At 44.5% G+C, this 23530-nt stretch overlaps 1 protein-coding gene across 2 annotated transcripts in view; it reads right to left on the bottom strand.

The window, feature by feature from the left end:
• Positions 1 to 23530, bottom strand: part of FYB1 (FYN binding protein 1) — a 126097-nt gene that overhangs the window by 82212 nt on the left and 20355 nt on the right. The window contains exon 1 of one of the 2 annotated variants that reach the window (XM_040420944.1): positions 14644 to 14862. The exons of the other annotated variant lie outside the window; for it this stretch is intronic. Coding sequence (XP_040276878.1) covers positions 14644 to 14646 — 3 coding nt within the window. The 5' untranslated portion in view covers positions 14647 to 14862. Of the gene's footprint in view, positions 1 to 14643; positions 14863 to 23530 lie in introns of those variants that run through there. 2 annotated transcript variants of the gene reach the window in all.

Raw genomic sequence — 23530 nt, 5'->3', positions numbered from 1 at the left:
ACCATATTCGAAATATTCGCGAAGTTCTCGAAGTTGCGATATTCGCTATAAATATTCGTAATTCGAATATTCGTGCTCAACAGTAATGTTGCACAGCCAGCACCTAGGTTATGTAGAGGCCGGCGCCTCTACATTACTTAGGTGCATCAAACGCCGTCTAAAACGCCGTTCTTAATAAATTACCCCATCTGTGCATGCAGTTCATTAAATAAAGCCTTAGTTTTTAAAGCGCATCTTTCAGCAGGATCATTCCTATTACACCTTGCCTACTGTCTGATAGGGTTTATCCTCCTGATTAAAATGATACCTGTCTTGTGAAAATCAGTTGCGGCATTCCTGAGAAGAAAAATAACGTCTCTTCTTTATGCAGGTCAGGGCTTCAGTGCACTAAGGGCAGGGCTTAGCCCCTCTGTGCTCCTCAGCTTTGAAGTGCTGGCCACACCCCTCAGAGCAGTAAAGCCCTGAGCTGCATAAAGAACATACCACCCTCTGCTGGACACATCTGTCAAAAAGTTGGCAAATATTAGAATCCGGGACCAGAGATCCCCTCTATTAATGTACACTGCAAAAAGGGTTGCAAAGATGTGCTTTCATGTAAAGTATGTACTTGTGCTAAGGTATTAATAGGCTGTATTCACATCCACCAATAGATGGGGCTTTTTTCTTTCCCTATAGTGAAGGAGGAGTTAGAAAAGTCTAAAGTTAGTGTCAGTAGGAGTTTAAGTGTAGCAAGAGAAGAGAGCCGAAACAAAGTGTAGGAGACAGACAAGCCAGCCTAGACTTAGGTACCAGCCAGGGCAAGGCAAAGACCAGAAAATCTACAAAGCAGGCCAGAAGAAAGAGAGGTGCAGAGTAGAAGTTCTGTAGAGGTAAACTGCATCTTAAAAAGCTTATAGACTCTACAGCCACGTTGTTCAGTACTGCAAAAGCTTCAGAGCCTAGACAAGCTTACAAAAAGCAGAAATCCAGATATGCTCACTATTCCACTCTCCGCTGAGGACATTATGGAAACCTAAAGTGAATACTGCATCCTGTATAAAAGGTACAGAGCATAGTCTGATGTTAGGGTCCGCCCTGTGGTTGCATCGTACAAGAGAAAGTGTGCACCCGCGTTCCTGGAGGCTTATGCAAAAGTTAGCTAGTGTACTGCAGTGTGAGATTTTCTCTAAAGCAGGGGTGAGCAACCGGTGGCACACAGACCGTGTTCTGCTGGCACACCAGCTGTCGGCAAATTGCAAGCAACACTTTTCAGTTTTGATGCCATTTGTTAATTGCCCCGCCAGAAAAAAAAAGCGTAAGCCAGAAAATGATTGCTGGGGTTATGGAGAACAAGCTGTCTACTGTGACTACTTCTGAATGTGATTACTGTGTGTGTGTATGTGGGGGGGGGGAATATCTGGATGTGATTGGTGCATGGGGGTGATTATAATTACTGTGAGGATGACAAGTATATGGGGTACCAGTGTGTGGCGGACAGTGGTGGGAGAGGGCAGCCATCAGTCAGTGAAAATGAGTCAAGGCTGCTCTCCCCCACCGTCAGTAAGTTTATGGTTGGTGAAGGGGGTCCCCCATATACTGGTCCCCCATATATTGGTTCCTTAGGTGGATTCAGAGAACAGTGACATGCTTTATTACCCATATATTTGCCAAAAGAAACTTCTCTAAAAAGTCGGAAACCTCTTTAAACCATGCAGCAGGCAGTGTTCGAGAATTTGGGAATGTAGCCAGTAAATACCCGGTTTACATCACGTTTGTGTTATATTTCTTTAGGCCCCTTTCACACGGGTTAGAATTCCGCGCGGGTGCAATGCGTGAGGTGAACGCATTTCATCCGCACTGAATCCGGACCCATTTACTTCAATGGGGCTGTTCAGATGAGCGGTGATTTTCACGCATCACTTGTGCGTTGCGTGAAAATCGCAGCATGCTCTATATTCTGCGTTTTTCACGCAACTCAGGCCCCATAGAAGTGAATGGGTCTGCGTGAAAATCGCAAGCAAGTGCGGATGCGGTGTGATTTTCACGCATGGTTGCTAGGAGATGATGTAAGTAAATTGATAAAAGTCAATTTACTGTATTATTTTCCCTTACAACATGGTTATAAGGGAAAATAATAGCATTCTTAATACAGAATGCTTACTAAAATGTGGCTTTAGGCGTTAAAAAATAAAAATTTGAAATTAACTCACCTCATCCTGTTGTTCGCGCAGCCGGCATCTTCTTCTTTCTTCTTCTAGGACCTGCAAAAGGACCATTGATGATGTAATCGCTCTCACCACGAGGTGACGTCAGCGCAGGTCCTGCTGAACGAAGATAGAAGATCCTTCCATCTTCTTTCAGCAGGACCTGCGCTGACGTCACCACGTGGTGAGCGCGATTACGTCATCAATGGTTCTTTGGCAGGTCCTTAAAGAAGAAGAAAGAAGACGATGCCAGCTGCGCGAACAACAGGATGAGGTGAGTTCATTTTTTATTTTTATTTTTTTTAACCCTAAAGCCACATTGTACTATGCATTCTGTATTAAGAATGCTATTATTTTCCCTTATAGCCATGTTATAAGGGAAAATAATAAAATATACAGAACACCGATCCCAAACCCGAACTTCAGTGAAGTCCGGGTTCGGGTCTGGGTACCACAGTCAGTTTTTTATCACGCGCGTGCAAAATGCATTGCACCCGCGCAATAAAAACTGAACATCGGAACGCAATCGCAGTCAAAACTGACTGCAATTGCGCACCTACTCGCACGATTTTCCCTGATCGCAGATGCAAACAGAGCTTCAGCTTAGATTTTTTTCTGTAAATTGGCACTCTGTAGCTACTCTAAAGAAACACCTTGGCCTAATAACGACCTTTGCAGCCGTGTCATCTGTAAGGACTGTGGAAAGTGCACTTGTGTAACATCTGCCAGTCCATGCATGTGGAGAACTCTCACTGATCTGCATAAAGGAGTTGTGCCAAGTTTTAAGTTTTCTCCTATTCACAGGATAAGGGATATCTAGCTGATTCCAGAGGTCGGACCCCAAGTGACCCCCGACAGATCATGTAAACAGGGGTCCCGTTCCCTCGTTCTGATGGAGCGGCACATCATGCATGAGCATTATGGGAGTGTCAGAGATCGAAAAGTGCTGTACTCTGATATCTTCAGCGCTGCCATTCTCATGATCGATGGTGGTCCCAGCCATCAGACCCTCACCAATCAGCTAGTCATCCCTTATCTTGTGGATAGGGGAACTCTTAAATATTTGGCACAACCGGTTTAAACTTGAATCTTCATGAAAAGAACGATTCTCCTGCAAAACTACCTGATCATTGCCTCCTCCGCTGCTGCTCAGAACCCTGCCCTGCACCTGACCATTCATCACCATGAATGGTGGACATCACCTCAAAGAACCATCAGGCAGAGGAACCTCAGAATCCGGAGTGTGCCCCGAATGGAGAAAAGGTGCACCCATCCTACGAGGGAGCATCAGAGTGAGTAGCCACCACTACCACCTAGGGCTGCGCATCTTCACTCGTCTCACGATTCGATTACGATTATCAAGTCCACGATTCGATTCGATTCGGCGATGCATCACGATGCATCAAGATTATTACCCAAGTCCCCTTGTTTTTCAGAGGATTCCGGCAATCTGGACGCAAACGGATGCATTTGTCAGGCGGATCCGTCTGACAAATGCATTGAAATACCGGATCTGTCTCTCCGGTGTCATCTGGAAAAACGGATCCGGTGTTTATTTTTTTCACAGATTTAAAGGTCTGCGCAGATCGGAAGAACGGATCCGTCAATGCAGCAATTTTAATGCCGGATCTGGCACTAATACATTTCAATATAAGTTTAAAGCTGGATCCGGCAAGTGTTCAGGATTTTTGGCAGGAGAGAAAACTGTAGCATGCTGCGGTATTCTCTCTGGTCAAAAAACGTAAGAGGGACTGAACTGATGCCTCCTGAACGGATTGCTCTCCATTCAGAATGCATTAGGATAAAACTGGTCAGTTCTTTTCCGGTATTGAGCTCCTAGGACGGAACTCTATGCCGGAAAAGTAAAACGCAAGTGTGAAAGAACCTGAGAGACCATCAGTATGTTAGTCCTGGAGGTTTCAGGTTGATAGATCCTGTGTATGCTACATTGTATCCACAATAACCATCCTCTCAGTAGGGACTGATACACGTGTGAAGGGGCTCTGATGGTGCAGGATCAGTAACTGTCAGTAAATCTGACACCCCAGCAGTTTCAGATCCCTGCCCTTAGCTGAGAGTTGTCAGTGTGGATCACCTCCTGCTGGGAGCAATCTCCAATAGTGTGAGATAAATGTAGACATTCCCAGACTGGCCACTAGGGGCCGCTGTTTGACCGCCTTTCATAGACCCGGAACCTAAAGTTCCGTCCACTGTAGTAGACGGAGGGGAAGAATACGAAGAGACACAACCGAAAAAAATAAAGAAGAAACATGGCGCGGGCGGCAAAGGTATGAGAAGCGGCAATATGAGCTGTGTAGGTGGCAGGCGGTAGGTGGGTGTATATGCTGTGTAGGTGGCAGGCGCTTTGGAGGTAGATATTACATACTCATAGGTGACAGAACTTACCTCGCCGCCAGCCACCGCACGTCCGCACTGCCGCCTGCTTCTGAGTGTCTGACTGGGAGCCGGAGATGCGCGGAAACCACGCCTCTGGCTCCTCCTCACTCAATCAGACCTGGCTCACTCAATGTTGTGGCCACCCCCTCTGACACGTCAGCGGGAGGCGGGAGGCGGGAAAGAAGGCGCCCAAAAACTTTTTTCCGACTCGGCTGCACGGCGGACGCTGACGTCATCAACATGCATCGATTATTTAAAGCAACCGCATCGATGCAGAATCGCCGGGGGTCGAATCGCGATGCATCGATTATATTCGACAGCCCTACTACCACCATTCTTGCTACTATCACTCCTATCCTCTCCATGGCTTGCTGCATGTATATTTAGAAAATGTGAAGTTCCATATATACTGTACCTGAATCAGATCATACACGTAGTTTCTGCATATTTGAGGACTGCAGCCTAGTGTGTACCTACACCTGACTACCTACCCGTGGGTGAGAAGTGTGGGCTGATGACATAACGTTTTAATTTATTGCTGTGGATTAAGTGCACACAGGAAGCGGTGCAACAATTATCAGCCGCTATAATCTACAGGATGACTGCATCGAATCTCCCAGGTCAAAGCAGCTTGGCAGCGTTTTTTTCTCAAAACCATGATATGACAACCGCCATCACATCCTCCCAGAGAACAGCTTTATTACCCGCTATAAAACCCTTTGGTGGCTCTAACCTGACAGACGGGACACCTTCAGCCATCTGCACATTTACTTATTGCAAATTGTTTATCATCAAGAGGAAGAGGCTGTACTTTCAGGTGGAGCTGCTGCAATGTGGAGTCCAAAAATCACTCCACTGGATCGGAAGTTTTATTATATGCAAATGAGCATCTAGGAACAACGGGGGGCGTCGTCGTTACTCCTAGAGGCTCCGCTCTTTCATTGACAGGACCAGGCAGCGAAAGCATCACCACACCTGGTCCTGTCAATCAAAGTGCAGAGGGCTCAGCAGGTGCAGAGAGCAGAGCCTCTAGGTGTAATGGTAACGCCCCCGTTGCTCCTAGAGGCTCATTTGCATATATTAAAACATCATTTTTCTCAGCAATGCGGGCACATAGGAACATAGGACCAACACAGATACCTTCAGCTGCCAAGCGCACATGTAACAGGTCAGACGGTGTCATAGGTACAAAACTGCTGACAGATGCCCTTTAATAAATGTTGACAACCATCTTGCTTTCCTATTTTATGCTGATTTTATATCATTTACAGTTGCAAGAAAAAGTATGTGAACCCTTTGGAATGATATGGATTTCTGCACAAATTGGTCATAAAATATGATCTGATCTTATTCTAAGTCGCAACAATAGACAATCACAGTCTGCTTAAACTAATAACACACAAAGAATTAAATGTTACCATGTTTTTATTGAACACACCATGTAAACATTCACAGTGCAGGTGGAAAAAGTATGTGAACCCCTAGACTAATGACATCTCCAAGAGCTAATTGGAGTAAGGTGTCAGCCAACTGGAGTCCAATCAATGAGATGAGATTGGAGGTGTTGGTTACAGCTGCCCTGCCCTATAAAAAAACACACACCAGTTCTGGGTTTGCTTTTCACAAGAAGCATTGCCTGATGTGAATGATGCCTCGCACAAAAGAGCTCACAGAAGACCTACGATTAATAATTGTTGACTTGCATAAAGCTGGAAAGGGTTATAAAAGTATCTCCAAAAGCCTTGCTGTTCATCAGTCCACAGTAAGACCAATTGTCTATAAATGGAGAAAGTTCAGCACTGCTGCTACTCTCCCTAGGAGTGGCCGTCCTGTAAAGATGACTACAAGAGCACAGCGCAGACTGCTCAATGAGGTGAAGAAGAATCCTAGAGTGTCAGCTAAAGACTTACAAAAGTCTCTGGCATATGCTTACATCCCTGTTAGCGAATCTACGATACGTAAAACACTAAACAAGAATGGATTTCATGGGAGGATACCACAGAGGAAGCCACTGCTGTCCAAAAAAAACATTGCTGCACGTTTACAGTTGCACAAGAGCACCTGGATGTTCCACAGCAGTACTGGCAAAATATTCTATGGACAGATGAAACCAAAGTTGAGTTGTTTGGAAGAAACACAACACTATGTGTGGAGAAAAAGAGGCACAGCACACCAACATCAAAACCTCATCCCAACTGGGAAGTATGGTGGTGGGGGCATCATGGTTTGGGGCTGCTTTGCTGCGTCAGGGGCTGGAAGGATTGCTATCATCGAAGGAAAAATGAATTCCCACGTTTATCAAGACATTTTGCAGGAGAACTTAAGGCCATCTGTCCACCAGCTGAAGCTCAACAGAAGATGGGTGTTGCAACAGGACAACGACCCAAAGCATAGAAGTAAATCAACAACAGAATGGCTTAAACAGAAGAAAATACGCCTTCTGGAGTGGCCCAGTCAGAGTCCTGACCTCAACCCGATTGAGATGCTGTGACATGACCTCAAGAAAGCGATTCACACCAGACATCCCAAGAATATTGCTGAACTGAAACAGTTCTGTAAAGAGAATGGTCAAGAATTACTCCTGACCGTTGTGCTCGTCTGATCTGCAACTACAGGAAACGTTTGGTTGAAGTTATTGCTGCCAAAGGAGGTTCAACCAGTTATTAAATCCAAGGGTTCACATACTTTTTCCACCTGCACTGTGAATGTTTACATGGTGTGTTCAATAAAAACATGGTAACATTTAAATCTTTGTGTGTTATTAGTTTAAGCAGACTGTGATTGTCTATTGTTGTGACTTAGATGAAGATCAGATCACATTTTATGACCAATTTGTGCAGAAATCCATATCATTCCAAAGGGTTCACATACTTTTTCTTGCAACTGTATTTTTTTGTCATTGTACTTGTCTGCTTTCATAAACGACAACTGCTTGCATGCAGCCAACCAATAGCAAAATGCATCTACTAGAGTCTTATAATAACAAATACTGTCACTTGGGTCCCTCAAATGTTTCCACGTCGTCGTATACAGCAAAGGTCATTAGGCCACAGGAAGCAACAACTACTGTACTGCTGCAAGTGACCTGGCATGTACAGCAGAAGTTGCCAAAATCCCACCCGCCCCCCTTCTGACATCACTTCCTGCAGCTATTGGCTGGAGCGGCACCTGACTTCCTGCTCTGCCCTTCCCCTGGATGTACTCTGGACATAATACTGGTAATACGGGCAGCTCTGCTCCTTCCAGACAGATAATTGTCTCTGATTCTGTAGCAAAGGAAGCAGCGGAAATGGAGCAGAGAGCTCTCACCATTACCGGTATTATGTGCAGGGGGCGGAGCAGGAAGTCTGTGAGGTGTAACTTCAGCCAATAGCTGCAGAGCAGGAAGTGATGTCACAGAAGGGGGGTGTCATTTTGGCCACCTCTCCGCTACAGCCCACTCATATGCAGCAGCTTTTATTACCTGTGGTGGAAAGGAAACTTACATTGGTAGGTGCATAATATCATTTATGACATTTTACCTAGAATTTCACTTTAAATGGGATTTTGTGATGATAGAAAATAGGTCTTGTTGGGTTCATTTTCAGGAACACCACCATTCAGGTCCAGGCGCAGCACAGGTACAAATGGTTATACAGATGGGCCCGGCCGTTCCTTCCTGCTGCCCTATGTAAGGGCCACACATTAAAAGAGTCAAGGGTGATGAGCAGAGACCACATAGTACCGGTGCATGCGGTGTGTACAGTAGAGTGCATAGGACAGGGGCGTAGCTAGAAATGCATGGGCCCCATAGCAAAAAAAAATTATGGGCCCCCCCCCCCTCTGTGCCATCCACAGATCCCCCTCCCCTAAATAGTGCCATCCACAGATCCCCCTCCCCTAAATAGTGCCATCAACAGATCCCCCTCCCCTAAATAGTGCCATACACAGATCCCCCCTCCCCTAAATAGTGCCATCCACAGATCCCCCCTCCCCTAAATAGTGCCATCCACAGATCCCCCCTCCCCTAAATAGTGCCATCCACAGATCCCCCTCCCCTAAATAGTGCCATCCACAGATCCCCCTCCCCTAAATAGTGCCATCCACAGTTCCCCCTCCCCTAAATAGTGCCATACACAGATCCCCCTCCCCTAAATAGTGCCATCCACAGTTCCCCCTCCCCTAAATAGTGCCATCCACAGATCCCCCTCCCCTAAACAGTGCCATACACAGATCCCTCTCCCCTAAATAGTGCCATCCACAGATCCCTCTCCCCTAAATAGTGCCATCCACAGATCCCTCTCCCCTAAATGGTGCCATCCACAGATCCCCCTCCCCTAAATAGTGCCATACACAGATCCCCCTCCCCTAAATAGTGCCATCAACAGATCCCCCCTCCCCTAAATAGTGCCATCCACAGATCCCCCCCTCCCCTAAATAGTGCCATCAACAGATCCCCCCTCCCCTAAATAGTGCCATCCACAGATCCCTCTCCCCTAAATAGTGCCATCCACAGATCCCTCTCCCCTAAATAGTGCCATCCACAGATCCCTCTCCCCTAAATAGTGCCATCCACAGATCCCCCCTCCCCTAAATAGTGCCATCCACAGATCCCTCTCCCCTAAATAGTGCCATACACAGATCCCCCCTCCACTAAATAGTGCCATCCACAGTGCCATCCACACTCCCCTAAATAGTGCCATACACAGATCCCCCTCCCCTGAACAGTGCCATCCACAGTATCAGGTGCCTCTCTCTCCCCCCCCCATGTGCCAGTATCAGGTGCCAACCCCCCCCCCCCCCCAGGTGCCAACCCCCCTCCCCCCATGTGCCAGTATCAAGTGACCCCCCCCCCCCCGCTCCCCCCATGGCAGTAACAGTCGGGTATTAAAAAAAATAAAATAAACACTTCTACTTACCTCCATGTCAGCGATGCGATGCAGCCTCTTCCTGTGTCCCTCCCTGTATGTCCATATATGGAGTCACTGCTTGTATTTCAGAAAAGGTTTCTGCTGGGATTCGAACCCACGACCTTCTGTATCAGAGGCAGAGCACCTAACCTCAAGACCATAACAGCTGCCTTGCTGCTGACTGAAAAATTATGAGACTTCTACTGTTATAGCTGGCTAAGTGTACATCTATACACATAGCTGCTCATATATAGAGATATAGCAGAGCTGAGTGTGCTGGGATAGCTGTCATATAGAGATATAGCAGTGCTGGGTGTGTTGGGGCAGCTGTCATGTGTATAGATGTACACTTAGCCAGCTATAACAGTAGAAGTGTCAAATTTTTTCAGTCAGTTGCAATGCCTTCTTTATGGCTGTGAGGGTTAATGCTTTGCCTCTGATACACTGATACATTGGAGGTTGTGGGTTCGAATCCCAGACACATCAGGAGACTTTAGTATATACAGTAAGATTAGAGCACATTAGCCTTTAGTATATACAGTAAGATTAGAGCACATTAGCAAGGGAACATTAAGACCGCTGCTGTGAAGGGGCCCTGAACAGTAAGACATCGATATTTAACTAACTTGAAAATAAACTGTCGGGCCCCGAAGCAGCTGCTTCCCCGGTAGTTACGCCACCTCCTGGCTGCCTGTGTGTAGTGTCTGTGTGTGTTAATAAAAAAAATAAAAAAATAAAAAAAAAAAATTTGAATGCGGTCGGACGGGCCCCCTAGTGGCGTAGGGCCCCATAGCCACTGCTATGGTTGCTATGGCGATCCCTACGCCACTGGCATAGGAGCCTGTCCTCTTCCTGAGCCCGGAGCTCCCCCACCTGACGTCTCAGAATCCATGTTCATTATGAGAAGTTGTCAGAGGAGGACGGGTCGGCGGGGAAACTCCCAGCTGATAAATAATTGAAAGCAGATATTGGCAAAGTCTAATCGTGTTCAAAATGCCATACACACATACATACAGCACACACACATGGATCACATACATACAGCACACACACATGGGTCACATACATACAGCACACACACATGGATCATATACATACAGCACACACACATGGATCACATACATACAGCACACACACATGGGTCACATACATACAGCACACACACATGGGTCACATACATACAGCACACACACATGGATCACATACATACAGCACACACACATGGATCACATACATGCACATCCTCTAGACACAGCCACTGCAAACAAGGCCCACTCAGTAGAGAAATACAATATATTAATGAAATGTCCTGATAAGGGAGGGTTCACATCTTTGTTTCATTTTCCATTCTTTTGATTCGTCAGAAAAAACAAACAAACCAAAAAACAGGATCCTATTAAAAAAAACACATTTGAACTCTCCTTTATACAGTATATGCCCTTTTGCTCCCTTGATGCACATATTCATATAATACTGCCATGCTGAGCTTGAGCAATTATGCCAGAAGACAAAATGTATGTAATACTGTTGAACAATATGTATGTAATGCTGCTATACAATGTGTATATAACGCTGCTATAAAATGTGTATGTAATACTGCAATACAATGTGTATATAACGCTGCTATACAATGTGTATGTAATACTGCAATACAATGTTTATGTAATGCTGCTATACAATGTGTATGTAATACTGCTATACAATGTGTATGTAATACTGCAATACAATGTTTATGTAATGCTGCTATACAATGTGTATATAACGCTGCTATACAATGCTTATGTAATGCTGCTATACAATGCTTATGTAATGCTGCTATACAATGTGTATGTAATACTGCAATACAATGTTTATGTAATGCTGCTATACAATGTGTATGTAATACTGCTATACAATGTGTATATAACGCTGCTATACAATGATTATGTAATGCTGCTATACAATGCTTATGTAATGCTGCTATACAATGTGTATGTAATACTGCAATACAATGTTTATGTAATGCTGCTATACAATGTGTATGTAATACTGCTATACAATGTGTATATAACGCTGCTATACAATGATTATGTAATGCTGCTATACAATGCTTATGTAATGCTGCTATACAATGTATATATAACGCTGCTATACAATGTGTATGTAATACTGCAATACAATCTTTATGTAATACTGCTATACAATGTGTATATAACGCTGCTATACTATGCTTATGTAATGCTGCTATACAATGTGTATGTAAGTACAATGTGTATATAACACTGCGATGCAATGTGTATGTAATACAATCTGTATGTAATACTGCTATACAGTGTGTATGTAATACTGCTATACAGTGTGTATGTAATACTGCTATACAGTGTGTGTGTAATACTGCTATACAATGTGTGTGTAATACTGCTATGCAATCTGATCTGTATGTAATACTGCTGTATGATGTGTATGTAATACTGCTGTACACTGTGTATATAAAGCTGCTATACAATGTATATGTACTACTCCAATACAATGTGTATGTAATACTGCTATACAATCCATATGTAATACCACTATACAGTCTGTTGCTAATACTGCTATATAATCTGTATGTAATATTGCTGTGCAATTTGTATGTAATACTGCTGCTTATGTAATACTGCTATACAGTGTTTATGTAATATCACTATACAATGTGTGTGCAATGCTGCCAGACAGTTATCAGATTATATATACAGTGTCATGGTCCCTCCCGTGACAGAGGTGAGAAGATCGGACAGACTTGCTGCATGTGAGGCTATCTGACAGGTCTCTCTGTTTTCCTCTTTGTATGTTGTTTGGCAGGATCTCACCTCTCCTCAGGTGCCGCTCGTTATCAGTGATGAGGCTCTATTTAGGTCCGCCTCACACTGCTGTCCATGCGGTTGATATTTCCTATTGGAGTTGCTAGAGCTTGGTGGTTTTGGATCTCCTGCTTCTCCAGACATCCCAAAGCTAAGTGCTTGTTGCCATTTCTGTTGTTGTTCGCTGGTGTGTTTTGTTCTAGGCCTCAGGGAGACGCAGGTTCCTTCATCTGGGAAAGAACCAGCTGTCTCAACTCCTGCTACCTATCCTAGGGCTCGTCAGTTTCTGCAGGGCTTTAGGTATCCGGCAGATGAGCATTTCCACCATCAGGATCTGCTCATACTGGCAGGAGTTAGGGAAAGGCCTAGGGATAACTAGGAGGTCACCATCCCTCTTCCTTAGCTTTTTTTTTTTTGAACAATAATTTTTATTGAAAAGTTTTATAACAAAAGGTTACATATCAAGTGAAAGCATTCACATATACATCTTGGTGTAGGTCTTCCTTAGCTTTTGAGGGGGAAGATTGTTGTCTATTTCTTTGTGTGTCCCTGGTGTTTCCCCTTCCCCAATACCCCTTGTGGCGAAACCAACCTCGCCACTGGGTTTTGGAGGGGCCTGGCTGCTGGCCTCTTGCCCCAGGATTATGGGCCCTCTCATCAGCCAGGCCTCATTTGTTCACAAAGGACTTGAACTAACTTGAACTCCTGGTCTAATTCGTGCCATTTTGGGATGTTAAATGTCTGTGTATTGAAAAGGGTTGTGACAGTGTATGTTTAAATGGTGATTTCTGTTCTGTTGTCCCCACATGTGTATTGGTGATTTCCCTTTGTCCTGAGAGATAATTGAATTACTCCTCGGGTGTCTCCAGGGCAGAGAGGAGGAAACCATGATGCATTGTGGGGATGTGTTGTGTCTGTGTGTCCTGAGTGCTACGTATCTGTCCTGTGTCACAGTCTTCCTTCTGGTCCCCTAGGGGCGTGTACACCAGATGGGCTTGGTTGTTTTATACCTCCCTGTGGGCGGACCTGTATTTGCAAACAACTGTAATAAAAACCAGGCTGGGTGTGCCAGCACCTCAGACCACTGCTTGACCCTCAACATGGAGCCTTGTCTCGTTATTGGGGGGATCCGCTGTATGCTGTTAGAGACTGATTGCCAGGAGTGTAAGCTGATTCCTGTTCGTCTGCTAGCAGCTATTCGTGAGGTTCCAGTTTGGAGTGCTATTTTGTATCCAGTTCGGGAGTTTGGTGTTCTGCAGTAGCTGTGCCTGTCTCTCAGAAAGGGGCATATCGCCTAAACGGATTTTAACCCCTTGTCTGCTGAAACGGTCCGTTACACCCCTGACATACAGTCACAGTAACCAGATATTGACATACTAGATCCAGAATCCTAGCGTCTTACAGATAAGTATTGTCATATAGAGTTTACATCTTCCCTTCAGCACATTGTAAAACTACATCAAATTTAAACACATTTGACAATCCAAATCATAACTTTGAACCAAACTAAATGGCTTAGGCAAAATATTCTGGTGCGAAGTAAACCTATATTACTATATCTTCCCGATAGTATCATACAGAGCACAGATCAATAGTGATACTGTGTCCAGATACATAGTATCATATAGCTTCCAGATCAATAGGGAGTACAGCGTCCAGATACATAGTGTCATATAGCATCCAGATCAATAGGGAGTACAGCATCCAGATACATAGTGTCATATAGCATCCAGATCAATAGGGAGTACACTGTCCAGTTACATAGTGTCATATAGCATCCAGATCAATAGGGAGTACACTGTCCAGATACATAGTGTCATATAGCTTCCAGATCAAGAGGGAGTACAGTGTCCAGATACATAGTGTCATACAGTGCCCAGATCAATAGTGAATACACTGTCCAGTTACATAGTGTCATATAGCATCCAGATCTGGGGCCCCCTCTTGCCCTGGGCCCCATAGCAGTCGCATGGTCTGCCGCTATTGTAGTTATGCCCCTGGTCCAGATACATAGTGTCATATAGTGTCCAGATACATAGTGTCATACAGCGCCCATATCAATAGAGAATATAGTGTCCAGATACATAGTGTCATATAGCGTCCAGATCAAAAGTGAATACAGTGTCTGGATACATAGTGTCATAGTGTCCAGATCAATGGTGAATATAGCATCCAGATCCATAGGGAGTACAGTGTCCAGATACATAGTGTCATACAACGCCCGGATCAATAGAGAATATAGCATCCAGATACAAAGTGAATACAGTGTCTGGATACATAGTGTCATATCATCCAGATCAATAGTGAATACAGTCATCTCAGTGATAATACTGTGAATGTAGGAAGTATAATTACCATCGAACATCAGCTCTGTCCGCCCCACAGTGTGAGGATCCCAGCAAACAGCTCCCTGTATCTCAGCTTCATCAGATCCATGCACCGATATAACGATGTAAACGGCAGAACTGAGAGATACATTATATGTCTGACATAACTAATACACCCAGACCTAATGTCTGCAGAACAGGATAAACCCGTAGTCAGCACCCAATACTCCACAAGGCATCACTGAATAGCGGCTGCCAAGTGACAAACAATCCCGATGTTCACATCACAGCAGTGTTTAATAAGAAACTGAGTAAAGAAGCTGAAAGTGGAATTACATGCTCTATTATAACTACAGGAAATTATAATAGATGTATTGAATAGCAATGCACAGCTAAAAGGAATGTATCATTTATCATCACGTTATTTTTATTTGTTTGTATGACTGTCCTCATAAACCTTGCAGTTCTCACACTGGCTGCTAGAGGGCAGAGCAGGCTGATACGTCTTGTTTTTTGCAGACCACTTGTCAGCTTTGCTGTATAGACTGGGACACCCTGAGCACAGTCATCTCATTATCATTAAAAGGCATGGTAATATAATGACAGCTATAGTGTACTGTTGGAGGCCTAGATAAGGCCAATGTGTGTCTCCAATATGGCCGCCCCAATACAGATAATACAGGAAGAAAGTGTGTGTCTCCAATATGGCCACCCCTATACCGACAATACAGGAAGGAAGTGTGTGTCTCCAATATGGCCGCCCCTATACACATAATACAAGAAGGAAGTGTGTGTCTCCAATATGGCCACCCCTACAGGGAGTGCAGAATTATTAGGCAAGTTGTATTTTTGAGGATTAATTTTATTATTGAACAACAACCATGTTCTCAATGAACCCAAAAAACTCATTAATATCAAAGCTGAATATTTTTGGAAGTAGTTTTTAGTTTGTTTTTAGTTTTAGCTATTTTAGGGGGATATCTGTGTGTGCAGGTGACTATTACTGTGCATAATTATTAGGCAACTTAACAAAAAACAAATATATACCCATTTCAATTATTTATTTTTACCAGTGAAACCAATATAACATCTCAACATTCACAAATATACATTTCTGACATTCAAAAACAAAACAAAAACAAATCAGTGACCAATATAGCCACCTTTCTTTGCAAGGACACTCAAAAGCCTGCCATCCCTGGATTCTGTCAGTGTTTTGATCTGTTCACCATCAACATTGCGTGCAGCAGCAACCACAGCCTCCCAGACACTGTTCAGAGAGGTGTACTGTTTTCCCTCCTTGTAAATCTCACATTTGATGATGGACCACAGGTTCTCAATGGGGTTCAGATCAGGTGAACAAGGAGGCCATGTCATTAGATTTTCTTCTTTTATACCCTTTCTTGCCAGCCACGCAGTGGAGTACTTGGACGCGTGTGATGGAGCATTGTCCTGCATGAAAATCATGTTTTTCTTGAAGGATGCAGACTTCTTCCTGTACCACTGCTTGAAGAAGGTGTCTTCCAGAAACTGGCAGTAGGACTGGGAGTTGAGCTTGACTCCATCCTCAACCCGAAAAGGCCCCACAAGCTCATCTTTGATGATACCAGCCCAAACCAGTACTCCCCCTCCACCTTGCTGGCGTCTGAGTCGGACTGGAGCTCTCTGCCCTTTACCAATCCAGCCACGGGCCCATCCATCTGGCCCATCAAGACTCACTCTCATTTCATCAGTCCATAAAACCTTAGAAAAATCAGTCTTGAGATATTTCTTGGCCCAGTCTTGACGTTTCAGCTTGTGTGTCTTGTTCAGTGGTGGTCGTCTTTCAGCCTTTCTTACCTTGGCCATGTCTCTGAGTATTGCACACCTTGTGCTTTTGGGCACTCCAGTGATGTTGCAGCTCTGAAATATGGCCAAACTGGTGGCAAGTGGCATCTTGGCAGCTGCACGCTTGACTTTTCTCAGTTCATGGGCAGTTATTTTGCGCCTTGGTTTTTCCACACGCTTCTTGTGACCCTGTTGACTATTTTGAATGAAACGCTTGATTGTTGATGATCACGCTTCAGAAGCTTTGCAATTTTAAGAGTGCTGCATCCCTCTGCAAGATATCTCACTATTTTTGACTTTTCTGAGCCTGTCAAGTCCTTCTTTTGACCCATTTTGCCAAAGGAAAGGAAGTTGCCTAATAATTATGCACACCTGATATAGGGTGTTGATGTCATTAGACCACACCCCTTCTCATTACAGAGATGCACATCACCTAATATGCTTAATTGGTAGTAGGCTTTCGAGCCTATACAGCTTGGAGTAAGACAACATGCATAAAGAGGATGATGTGGTCAAAATACTCATTTGCCTAATAATTCTGTACAGGGTGTATACAGACAATACAAGAAGGAAGTGTGTGTCTCCAATATGGCTGCCCCTATACAGACAGTACAGGAAGGAAGTGTGTGTCTCCAATATGGCCGCCCCTATACAGACAATACAAGAAGGAAGTGTGTGTTTCCAATATGGCTGCCCCTATACAGATAATACAAGAAGGAAGTGCGTGTTTCCAATATGGCCGCCCCTATTCCGACAATACAAGAAGGAAGTGTGTGTCTCCAATATGGCCGCCCCTATACAGATAATACAAGAAGGAAGTGTGTGTCTCCAATATGGCTGCCCCTATACAGATAATACAAGAAGGAAGTGCGTGTTTCCAATATGGCCGCCCCTATTCCGACAATACAAGAAGGAAGTGTGTGTCTCCAATATGGCCGCCCCTATACAGATAATACAGGAAGGAAGTGTGTGTCTCCAATATGGCCATCCCTATACAGATAATACAGGAAGGAAGTGTGTGTCTCCAATATGGCCGCCCCTATACAGATAATACAGGAAGGAAGTGTGTGTCCCCAATATGGCCACCCCTATACAGATAATACAGGAAGGAAGTGTGTGTCCCCAATATGGCCACCCCTATACAGATAATACAGGAAGGAAGTGTGTGTCTCCAATATGGCCGCCCCTACACGGATAATACAGGAAGGAAGTGTGTGTCCCCAATATGGCCACCCCTATACAGATAATACAGGAAGGAAGTGTGTGTCTCCAATATGGCCGCCCCTATACAGATAGGGCCGTTGCTGCTTCTGTGCCGTGCTGGTGGAGTGATGGGACCCGGGGCCCAGGTGGCCTCACTGTACAGTGGGGCCGCTGCGCGGCTGCTGGATCCCGTTGCCTGCTGGAGCAGTGTGGAGGCGCGGTGGTCGCCGCACGGCGCCGCGCCATGGTTAGAGTAGGTTCCCACTTAAACAAGAGGCAACCTTGTCGCGGTAAGTGGGCCTATGCTCTTTGATCAAACTGTATACTAATGCCTCCCTATAGTGCACAGCAAATGATTGATAATAGTGCTGTATAGCCATGTTTTATCAAAAGAAATGCTGAAAATTGAAAACAGTTGTCATATCAGAAGCATAGGAATGAGGATGTGCGATTTAGATTCTCTCTACATACCTATACAGATAATACAGGAAGAAAGTGTGTGTCTCCAATATGGCCGCCCCCATACAGATAATACAGGAAGGAAGTGTGTGTCCCCAATATGGCCGCCCCAGGGAACTTTTTTAGAAATGAAATACTATGTTTAAAAAAAGTTCACTGATGAGCTTGTTTACCAGGACATTAGAGAGGTCCAGAGCCAAATAGCACCATGTAGCGGTGTAAGGGTTGTGCTTCTGCTTTTTCTTTGCTTAGTATACAGATTTTTAGAACACCTATTAAATTCAATGAAAGATATACACAATCCAAATGCAGAGAGCTCCCTCTAGTGGTGGCTTCTGGTGGTTAGATTGTAATGGCCCATGCAATTCTCACTCTGTCCTAGTTTACAGGTAGGAAGGGAGGCTACTGCTGCAGCTTCTCTCTCATATAATGAAAAGTTCTGCAATTTAAAGGGTTGACTCCTCAGCAAAATATCCATGCTGCACATTCCTGGCAACATACACAATGTCAGAAATTTCTGCTACCCCTGGACTTACATTCAGCAGATTTTCCGTAGGGACCGTCTACGGAAGGATTTGTATCTGTCAGGAGATGGCATGGTATGAACACTGGCTTGTGCTATGTTTACCTAGAGTAGTAAATGCCAAGTCCTGCACGGTGAGTAAACACGCCCGGGGGATAAGCTGCCCGTGTGACAAAAGATCAGCTGTGGTGCAATGAATGAGGGTGATTATATAAAAACGTAATGCGTCCCGAGGACGCTAGGACATTTGGATCTCCACGATGTGACCCCATTCTACAAATATTTACAAAATAAAAAAAATAAAAGAATCTCCTCCCGTTTTATGTACGCAGCTCCCATGCAGACCTCATTTTTGGATGCATAAGGATGTGCATAGTTTTTTTGGACCATTTGCAAGCATTGGAAATAAGTGCAGCAAATGTTGCACAAAAGCCCCTGTGCACACACATTGCAAGAAGAAGTGATGCAAATTTTGGCTGGATTTAGGCAGGAATTTGTGCATCAATGTGGACAGGATCTATAGGAGAACAGGGTCCTACAGTATATGCTGAGTTTTCAGGTTCTGAACCTCAGCAACCAGCCTACCTGGCATTTTCCCTGCAGTGGCCTCTAGAGGAGGAATGTAGTATTACATGGCCACGATTTAAAAGGGAGTCTGTTTCCTCCAAAATATGTTTCATAGTAAGCATACCACCTTGTAGGGTAGATGCCCCCCAAAAAATAATTAATCATACACATCTAATCCTCTGATCCTGATAAATGCTTGTTTTTATTTCTATGCAAATAAGGTGTTTGGTGCACTGTGGGCAGGGCCACTACATTTGGTGGTACCATTGCTCCTTTATAATACTGGCCAGTGCTTCCCCCTCTTCTTTGACAGTCCCTGAGATTTCAGAGCTGGTGGTAACGATGACACAGGTGAAACCATTTGCACCAAACAGAGTGGCCCTGCCCACGGTGCACCGAAAACCTCATTTATATAAAAATAAAAAGGAAGCATTTCTAAGATCCAAGTATGGTTATCTTTCGGGGCAGGCTCCCTTTAAATCACCGGCATGTAACACTAAATTTCTCCTCTAGTGGCCGCTGTAGACTCGTTGATCATGGTCTGTTCTTAAAAACTCAGTATAAGGGCTCATGCACACGAGCGTATGTATTTTGCGGTCCGCAAAACACAAATTTGCAAAAAAATATGGATGACGTCCGTGTGTATTCCGTATTTTGCAGAATTGAACAGCTGGACCCTAGTAGAACCATCCTATCCTTGTCCGTTATGCGTTTCTTTTGCGGAACAGATATGCAGACAAACGGAATGCAAACGTAGTAACTTCCGTTTTTTTGCGGACCCATTGAACCGAATGGCTCTGCATATGGTCCGCCAAAAAAAACAGTAACGGATGCAGAAAGAAAATACTTTGTGTGCATGAACCCTAAGGGCTCATTCAGACAGTCGGAAATGTGTTTTGCTGTCCACAAATTGCGTATCCGCAAAACACGGATACCGGCTGTGTGCATTCCACACAGCACTATATAGAAATGTCTATTCTTGACTGCGATTGCGGATAAGAATAAGACATACTCTATTATTTTTGGGGCCGCGGAACGGAACTACGGATGCACACGGTGTGCTGTCCGCATCTTTTGAAATGAATGGGCCCCCACCCGTTACGCAAAATTGTACATACGTCCATCTGAATGCACCCTAAAACTCAGTATATAGGACCCTGTTCACATATGTATTCTACCCAGATTGATGCACAAACTCATTGAAATTGTAATACTGCATTTCTCCTCTAGTGGCCGCTGCAGGGAAAATGTACACCTGCAACTTCCCTTGATGATGTCTACCAGGGGTTTCAGAGTCCACGCCCCCAGAAAACCATTGATCTCCGGGCCGCCCTAATTTACTTGGTTTCTTTGTTTCCTAATTGGAGGTTACCCATAAAGGACACGTATGTCACCAGACACATCACCACGTGAGCGGCAGTTGGGATGCTTCCTCCTTTAGGTCTCCTGTATTAAAGGGAACATTTGTCTATGGATCCTGGTAGTATGGACAAAAGTAAAAGAAACGTCTCTTGTTCCACTTTACAGCACAATAGATCCTGTGTGCGCGGTGTTTGCATAGCGCAATATGGCTTCCAGGTAATAAACACTCCGGAGCCTTCATACAAAGACCTGCAGTCTTATAACAAAGTCATATGCAAAGCTTTGCCGCCGCGTCCATTCTTACCCGAGTAGATGGCACTTGTATGATAAACAAAAAGAGAACCAATCAGGGATCCTAATGGGTTAAATAATACAAAAAAATAAATTAATCCTGGTTATGATCTCTAGAGATCCCTTTAACATAAGGTGTATGCACCCTGAAAATGGAACCAAACTGCACTACCAGGAATAACCACAACTGGAGCTGTGCCAAAGAAGGGTGCCCTTTAGGGATGAGCGAACTCGCTATTTTCAAGTTCGGCGTTCGGGTTCTGTGGTAATTCCGTTATGGATTCTATTATCACGAACTATAAAGCCTCATATACACGTCAGTGTTCCACATACGTGTGCTGTACGTGTTCTACATGGACAGCACACGCCCCTAATCATTTTAATGTGTGTGTCACGTACGGGAACCGCCCTGTCACGTGAGCTGGGTGCGACTGCCAAGGGTCGATCTATTTCACGCACTCAATCTCTCGCGCCCCTACACACAGGCCTCAGATTAAGTCTCGATCACACTGTGAGATTGTGAAACAGCTCCTATTGCATGAACACTGTTATTTTTGCTGTTTGGCCACAAGAGGCCGCTGTTTCCCCACACAGCTAAACAGACTGCTCAGATTTAAATATTTTTAGGAGGTGGAGTTGAACAGTCTGAAAAAAAAGCAGGCGACCATTTTGTGATCTGTCAGAAGGACTGTGTGTGAGAAAGAGGATCTGTCTGCATCCAGATCTGGAGCGTTCTTCCGAGATCGGTGCTGCAGCTGAGTGACATCATCGTTTGTTTCCAGAACCAGATTCTGTTTCGAGGAAAGAGCACAGATTTCAGTAAGCTGATGAGAACGGAGGAGCAAAGTTACAAAATCTGCAGGATCGCATGTTGTGGCAGAGACTTGTTCGGTCCGGAGCCTCCAGGGGATACAGTACAGACCTGGGTCAGTAAAATCGTGCACGCACCTCATAGAAATTTTGGCGTCTAGAGACTGAGTTACGGCCTGTAGTTATCTAGTTAGGGCCTCTATCTTGTGTCAGGCCGAAAGTGTTCATTCATCCCAGTACTCCATAACTTAAACAGACACTGCACAACTGATAAACTTCTCAGGAACTCCAGCCAGTTTAATGTGTTTGCTCCGGAGTGATTCTTAAGCACGTGCTACGTTGTCAGTTAAGGGAAAGGGGGGAATTGTGTGCAATGTTGTAAGATTGTAAGCTCTTGTGTTGCACCGCAGGCTAACCCGTCCTACACAACCAAAAATTGTATTCACGTTTTTCATTAAAGTAATAATAGGTACAGCGAGGCAGTTCTAGTTGTGCCGCCAGTAGGTGATTTTCCTTCGACAGCCATCAGGTGACGCCGTGCTGTGCAGCACAAGGGTCGCAGCCTTCGGGCTGGATATACAGTATCTATCTTCATTTTATGTTTCTGGCATTTGGAATTGTATTCCTTACTACATTTCAGTAAAAAGGTTGTTTTGCAAAAGCTGGTGGCCGAAATTGCTTTCCTCGTTCGTGACTTCGCTGTATCCTGTGGAGCCCACCCCGGTACATGGCTTATATTACCCCGACACAGCCCTTCATGCACCCCAACACGCTGCCATCATCATCTATGGCATTTAAATCAATACACCTATTAATTAAGGGCTTATAGAAAACCCCACAGAGCCCCACTCGCAAGCAGGCTCACATTAGCACAGTCCACACTTATAGCAAATACATGGTAACGCAAAACGCACTCATACCCCAAAAAAAACCGCGTTCTGCGCTCGTTCAGGGCAGAAGGCAAAATCATTAAACATGTGCTTTAAATGTGCTAAAAAGGTACAGTACTTAGTTACAAAAAGTTACAAGAAATAAGACATACATAAACATGCATGAAACAGTATAAAAATAAAAGGATAAAAAGCAGAAAGGTTCTTACTCAACAAACTTTGTGGTCAGAGTCCATTCTTTTTTTTTTCGGGGACGGAAGGAAAGTGGAACACAACCCAATGTTGATCGGATCCCCAAATTGCGTCAAAGAAATGTTCCCAATAGTTCATTTTTATCCCCATTCGGCAGAGGGTGGAGCTAAGAGGAGTCTCCCTTCTATTCTGTCCCAGCCTTCTGGGATGGCCCTCAGTACCTGTGCAGGCTCCACCTCTCTTATTAATATTTCATGTCTGCCAGCTGAGTAAAACATGGCTTCCTGTCCACACCAATGGATATTCGGGCCCCGACATGTTTTAATAATGTATATATTATCAGGCTGATCATTTTGATACCACACATGACCGGTGTGGTTGTCCCAGAAGGCGATATACTGGTTATGTGGGAAAGCTGGCTGTCAGGGATGGGATGTTTAGACCCCCTACGATGCCCACGTCACACGGAATGCATTGATTATAATTATTAACACGCAAGTTGTACCAGAGATGAGTTATTGCTTATGATATATTTTTTCATCTTCTGGTACTGGATTTGAAAAGCTGCTGGACCCCCGCTGGGTGAGGTTCCATGCTGTCCGAGTGTCTGCATTTCCAGGAACCATCTTCATTACCACTTGCGAAAGGCCTGTTTTTAACATTCAGGTGATAATCTGATTTCCTCCAAGGGTAGCGTGTATTCCAATTGCAGGCCCAGACGGAACGGCACGTACAATCACAGAATGGCATCAAAATGTATAGGATCACACGACAGTTATAAAAACATACAC

This window comes from Bufo bufo, chromosome 2 (genome assembly GCF_905171765.1).
Source record: "Bufo bufo chromosome 2, aBufBuf1.1, whole genome shotgun sequence".
Classification (NCBI taxonomy): domain Eukaryota; kingdom Metazoa; phylum Chordata; class Amphibia; order Anura; family Bufonidae; genus Bufo; species Bufo bufo.
The sequence above is the reverse complement of the archived record's forward strand: the minus strand, read 5'-3'. Positions and strand labels throughout refer to the sequence as shown.